A 6,000-nucleotide genomic window follows, 5' to 3' on the forward strand; every position below is an offset into this window, starting at 1 on the left:
TTAAGCCCCTGCTTACAAAGAACACAGGGAAACAGATACACGTATGAGCTCTTAAGAATATCCAGTTTTCATATCGGAATTTTGTTCCTCCTGTAGTCCTGTGGCATCGGGTAAGTCAGTTGCCTGGTTGTACCGTTTGTTTACGTGGAAATTATATAAGCACCCACAATTCAGAGGAACACTGGAAAGAGTGAAGGCGAGAAATGATTGCTGCTGTGTTATAATCTGGAACCCCTGCTTTATTTCTTCTGAAAAGAAAAGTAGGTGGGAAGAAAAGCCACCTAAAGCCAGACCATTCCGATGATTGATTTGTAACACGAAATCATACCCGAGTGTCTCCTTTAACAGAGATGATGGAGACTCATCATATTCTTAGCAACAGAAGTCTCCAGATCTCCCTGGGACCATTTCCAATCATCTAGACTAGTTTGCAGGCGCTGCAAGGACTAGGTGACCTCTCTAGACCAGCGGAGTCATGCTGAATGACAGGAACATTTTGCCCAAGAAGGGCTCTTATTTTTATCCCTCATGGACTGAAGAACGGCTCAGCCAGAGACTGGACAGGACTGCCCCTACGTCATGGACTCAGCCTGGGGCTTCCAATCTGCTGCTTGAAGGCCTGGGCGTTTGCCAGGTCACTCTGTCCAGGCAGCCTGCATCTGCCCAGATGACAGGTGAATGAACCAGGCCTCAAGGGGGCTTGAATGTCATCCCTTTGGCTGAGTCTCTTCAGTCATCTGACTGTGCACCGAGAAGCCGCACGACCCAGAAAAAGAAAACAAAAGCTAAACCAAGTAACCCCCACAAGAGAGAATTCCCTCACTCCAGAGCTCCAGACCTAAACAGCTGTTTCCTCCCAGGGTGAACCATCAATAAAAAATGTAGAATGCGTGCACGTGTTCGTGAAAAATAATCACCCAGATAGACTCAATAGCTTTAAAAGTCGTGTTCAACTTACCTGTGCAACTTCATTAATGGTTTCAAAAGGTTTAAAGTAGAAACAGACCACAAAGGAGATGTCAGGCTTAGGTAGATGAAGACTTGGTCTGAGGTGGGAGGCATGGGAGGGCACGCTCAACCATTTTGTGTCCTAAATGACTGTGACCCCCAAGCCAGCTAAAAAAGGAGAGTAAGAAAACCCAGGAGGTTTCTACACCAGTTTAATTTGGGCCTTATTACCTGAGAAGCTCTCATTGGCTGGCGCTGCTGCCTGCTTCTTAGATGGGGTGGGTGTGAGAGGACCAGGGGTGGATTTTCACTTGGGGTAGCCTTACCCATGGATAGATTCACTGAGGAATTATAGCACTCCATGTCTGAGGCGGGCATCTCAGAGACAACAGCACAGCTACCGTCTAGACCCCCAAGATCAGGAGTTGGGGAAGAGAGACTGGGGAAGAGTTGTTTTCTGCTCGCCCTGAAACTTTAGAACTCTTAGGGCCATGAAAATCAATCTCTGTCTCTCTCTGTCTCTGTCTCTCTCCCCTTAGGATAACATGAATGTTAGTCCAATTCAAGAGTCTGGATAAGCCTGGGCTCCCGAGACTCACCCTTACTACGTAGTTGAATCTTCTCGAATCCAGGATGGCAGTCGAGAAGTCCAGTCTGTTGAAAGCTTCCCCCAAAGTACAGTATCCATGGCGCTGCAGGTGAGTGAGAGAGGCACGCGTCACTCCTGCCACACAGAGGCTATTCTCCTACAGTACAGCCCAGAGGACTCCACTGAACCAGTTGGCTGCTCGTCTTAGAGAACCAGGCTCTGCCTTTCTTCCTGCATCTGAGTCCCAGGACACACAAGGTGGGTGGCACAGTCCCCACTTGGGTTGGGGACTAACCTGTGGATACCCCTTTCCATGACTAGTACCAGTCTAGCTCTCTGTGTACTCTAGTCTGGGAGTGCTAACGCACGATGTGTCACTGGGAACTGAGTATGGACTCTTTGGGTTTGTGAGTGTCTTGTTAAATAATCATGGGCACAGGATCAGCTCGACCTGCCTGCACAGCAGCATCCAACCACAGCCACTGACGATGCTTTGCTTTGAGAGGAAGAAAACAAGTTTTGGGCTTTTAGCATGGATGTGCAGGGAATTGGGAAGACACGGTTCTGCCATATCATCTTGTCCTGTCTTAAGTTTCTGGGTTTGTCACGGATCCACCCTCTCTGGGTCTGTTGTCATAGAGAAACGAGGTGTTTTCCATGGTCCCTGAGAGAAACAGGAAGGCCATCGCACTATCCTAGGGATCAAATTGTCCGTTTTATCAAGTGCCATAGAAGATGGCTTGAGGAAGGTCTTGGACCCACCTGCAGCTCAAAGAGCAGGCACTAAAAAGACCTGCTGGATTTACTGATTAGCTCTTTCAAAGCTAAGCTTTAGCCAAGCCAAGGTCCAAAGAGAGCTCTCTCCTCTCGCCGACAGAAAGCAGACACCCTCTCACCTTCTGTTGGAATTAAAGGACTGTTGTTGCCCAATTCTCTCTCAGGAAGGTACAGAGTTACTGAGCACAGGGCTTTAGTAAATGGAGGGTGACTTACCTCCTTCGTACTCCCTTTGTGAACATAGATCCACTTTTCTTGATGGAAGTCTACAGGGGCAAAAAAAAAAAAAAAAGGAAACAGAAATATATTTGAAGAATTGGTAGCAGGCCTACCAAGATTTTAAACATGACTCATTCTCTTTTTATTTATTCCAAAGTTCAAAATATTTTGACAAAAAAGACTTCACCAACAATCTAAGAGGATAAAAATACTCAATTTCTGTGGTGTCTAAATATTGGATCTGTAATTTTCTTCAACCGAAGCAATCTGAACCTTTGATATCAGATGTAGTGTTCCCAAACATCCAGATTAAAAAGATAATTTAACACTCTGATACCTTTGTTTTAAATGCCAAACCTAAAACTTATACAAGGCCATAAAAAGCAGATACAGAACGAGAAAGATGCAGATCAAGTGGATTAAATTGGAATAATTTTAAATTCATTTTTAAAATAGAGCCTTATATCCTCTGCTAATACATAAGTATCTAGACCACGTAACTATGATATGTCCAAGAGGGACACACCTATTTTTTTCCTCCATTCTTTTGCAGTTTGAGACACAGTTTGTGTATTCTAGGTTGGCCTCAAACTCATTGTGTGGCTGATGTAATCTTGAACAACTTTAAAACTTCTGTTATTTTGTTCCCCTTCCACCCAGAGCTAAGGACTAAACCCAAGGCCCATGAGCTAGTCCCCACCCCCTTTGTTATTTTGTCTTTTTTTTTTTAAAGATTTATTTATTATTATATGTAAGTACACTGTAGCTGTCTTCAGATGCACCAGAAGAGGGCATCAGATCTCATTACGGATGGTTGTGAGCCTCCAATGTGGTTGCTGGAATTTGAACTCAGGACCTTCAGAAGAGCAGTCGGTGCTCTTAACCGCTGAGGCATCTCTCCAGCCCCCCCTTTTTTTAAACTTCTGATTCTCCCCACTTCTACCTTCGAGAGCCATGGCGCCTAGCTCATTCAGTTCTGAGGATGGACCTAGGCCTCAGCCTGGGAGGCAAGCACTGAGCTACACCCTCAATCTCACAGTTTTATTTCCAAAGTCTCAAAATACAGTTGAAAAATCAAAGCACTGCTGGAATGGACTCAGCTGGTCGCATTCCTGTGCTGTCACTGTCTTGTGTCAAGTGCCAGTGACAAGCAGGGATAAGCTCAACTGGCAAAGACTTTTGAACAGCAAAGAGTATGCTGATTTTGCCTGGGAAATGCACAGTCGAGAAACCACAGCTAGTGATAACAGAGACACCAGGGCAGCTAGCTGTTTAATAAGAGAGGCACTAGTTTGTTTTTCAAGAACCATTCATAAGAATCGTCAAACAGCCAGCCTTAAGAGATGGGGTTTAGATTTCTGACTGTTCTTGTAGAGGTCCTGAGTTCAATTCCCAGCAACCACATGGTGGCTCACAACCATCTATAACGGGATCTGATGCCCTCTTCTGGCCTGCAGGTGTACATGCAAGTAGAGCTTCGTATACATAAATAAATACATCTTTTTTTTTCTTTTTTTTAAAAAAAAGAATTATCAGACAGTCTTTCCTTTTCTTTTGAGCAGCTCCAGGCTGCCTTTGGATCTGCTTTGTAGCAAGAATGATGGCCCTGAACATCCGATCCTCCTGCTAGAGAGGCCAGAGCCACCATGTCTAGTTTATGCAGTACTAAGGGACTGGACCCAGGACTTTTTGCTCCCTAGGCAAGCACTCTTCCAAGTGAGCTCTGTTCCCAGACACCTTTCTTCTTCTTCTTTTTTTTTTTTTTTTTTGGTTTTAGGCCTTGAACTCAGAAATCCGCCTGCCTTTGCCTCTCGAGTGCTGGGATTAAAGGCGTGCGCCACCATGCCCGGCTTGACACCTTTCTTCTTATATCCAAAGCAAATGACTTACACTGAGTTTTGGTTTTGCTGTTCTGAATGTCTTTCTTTCTCTTCTTGGCTGCGACGTCGTAGTTCAGGCTGCTGAACAGATTCTCCTTACTGTATACCTCCTTGTTGCAGTAACTGTAATGGAAGAGAAGAGGGCAGCAATTATATTGTAAATAGCTATAAATAACTCATCGGATTATAAAACTCGCCAATGTATATGCTTCCCAGACGAGACAAAACAAAACAATAAAATCATCAAACCAAGCCAAACCAAAGTCCATGCAGACAGAGACTTCTTTCTCTTAGTAAAAATATCATCACCTCCATGTGGAAGGCTGGGATGGGGGCATGCGTTTCTTTTGAATTTCCTAACAGGGCTTTCCATTATAGTTCGATACAGAACACTATACACTCTAAGAGCAATGCAGCCCATTACAATATCTCTTTAAACAAAGGAGCTGAACAGGGAGGGGGATGGCTGGTGTCACTGTGCCACACAATGCCTACATTTTGCAAGACACAGAGCATCTACTCCAAGCTGCTGTGGCTTCTTCCTTCCCTTTCTCCATCCTCTCTCCTTCCCATCCTCCTTTTTGCCCTCCTCTCTATCCTTCTTTCCCATCGTCTCTACCCGGTCCCTCTTTTTGAGACAGCTCTCATTATGTAGATCAGGCTGGCTGCAAGCTCATATAGACTCACCTGCCTTTGCCTCCCTGGCTCTGGGATTAAAGGTGTGTGCCACCATGCCCAACTTGAGCTTTCTGTTCTTTTTAAGACAAGATTTTACTATGTAGCTCAGGCTGGCCTCGAGTTACTATGTAGTACGGGCTAGTTTTGAACACAGGGGTCCTCAGCCTCAGCCCCCTGATACTGGGTGTACAGAATGCACATCCTGCCCTTTACAAATGGCTTCACTGAGCTGTAATTCACATATTCTACAATTCATCCATGTAACGGGTAACCAAGCTGTTTTACATTGAAAGTTCCTGTCCTGCCTTTAAAACATGATCACAATTACAAACATCTGACCTACAAACTCCCTTTCAAGCAGGTATTTTGCATACAATGCTAGTTGTTTAGGTTTCTGACTTAAGACACCAGGCCTCAGGCTGGAAGGTTAAAATACTGGTTCCTAACAGAAACCAGTAAAATTTTAATTCATAAACTTAGAGGGGCTGTCAAATATGCTTATCCAATTCACAGATCACTGAAAGATGGTCTAGGTCAACTTTGGCCAGGTACCCACGTCCCTTAGCAAGCTGAGGTTTCATGGGAATAATGGTGACAGTCTCATGATTTAAGGAAAAAATATCTCTGAATACTTTCTACAGAAATGATGGGGAGGAAATACTAAAATTTAACAGGAGAATGGGTTTCCTGCCTCTTTCAACCAAGAGGCGGGCAGGATTTATTTGTTTGTTTGTTTGTTTGTTTGTTTATTTATCGAGACAGGGTTTCTCTGTGTAGCCCTGGCTGACCTGGAACTCACTTTGTAGACTAGGCTGGCCTCGAACTCAGAAATCCGCCTGCCTCTGCCTCCCGAGTGCTGGGATTAAAGGCGTGCGCCACCACGCCCGGCTGCAGGCAGGATTTATAACA

The 6,000-nt window shown here is 44.8% G+C and overlaps 1 protein-coding gene across 1 annotated transcript in view; it reads right to left on the bottom strand.

Annotated features, from left to right (window-relative positions):
* The window catches only part of Fbxo32 (F-box protein 32), a 34,501-nt gene that overhangs the window by 22,982 nt on the left and 5,519 nt on the right, over positions 1-6,000 (bottom strand). The window contains exons 2-4 of the mRNA XM_021183584.1: positions 4,424-4,536; positions 2,531-2,580; positions 1,548-1,640 (exon numbers count right to left, since the gene is read on the bottom strand). Coding sequence (XP_021039243.1) covers positions 1,548-1,640; positions 2,531-2,580; positions 4,424-4,536 — 256 coding nt within the window. The remainder of the gene's footprint in view (positions 1-1,547; positions 1,641-2,530; positions 2,581-4,423; positions 4,537-6,000) is intronic.

The sequence above is a fragment of the Mus caroli genome, chromosome 15, assembly GCF_900094665.2.
Source record: "Mus caroli chromosome 15, CAROLI_EIJ_v1.1, whole genome shotgun sequence".
In the NCBI taxonomy this organism is placed as follows: domain Eukaryota; kingdom Metazoa; phylum Chordata; class Mammalia; order Rodentia; family Muridae; genus Mus; species Mus caroli.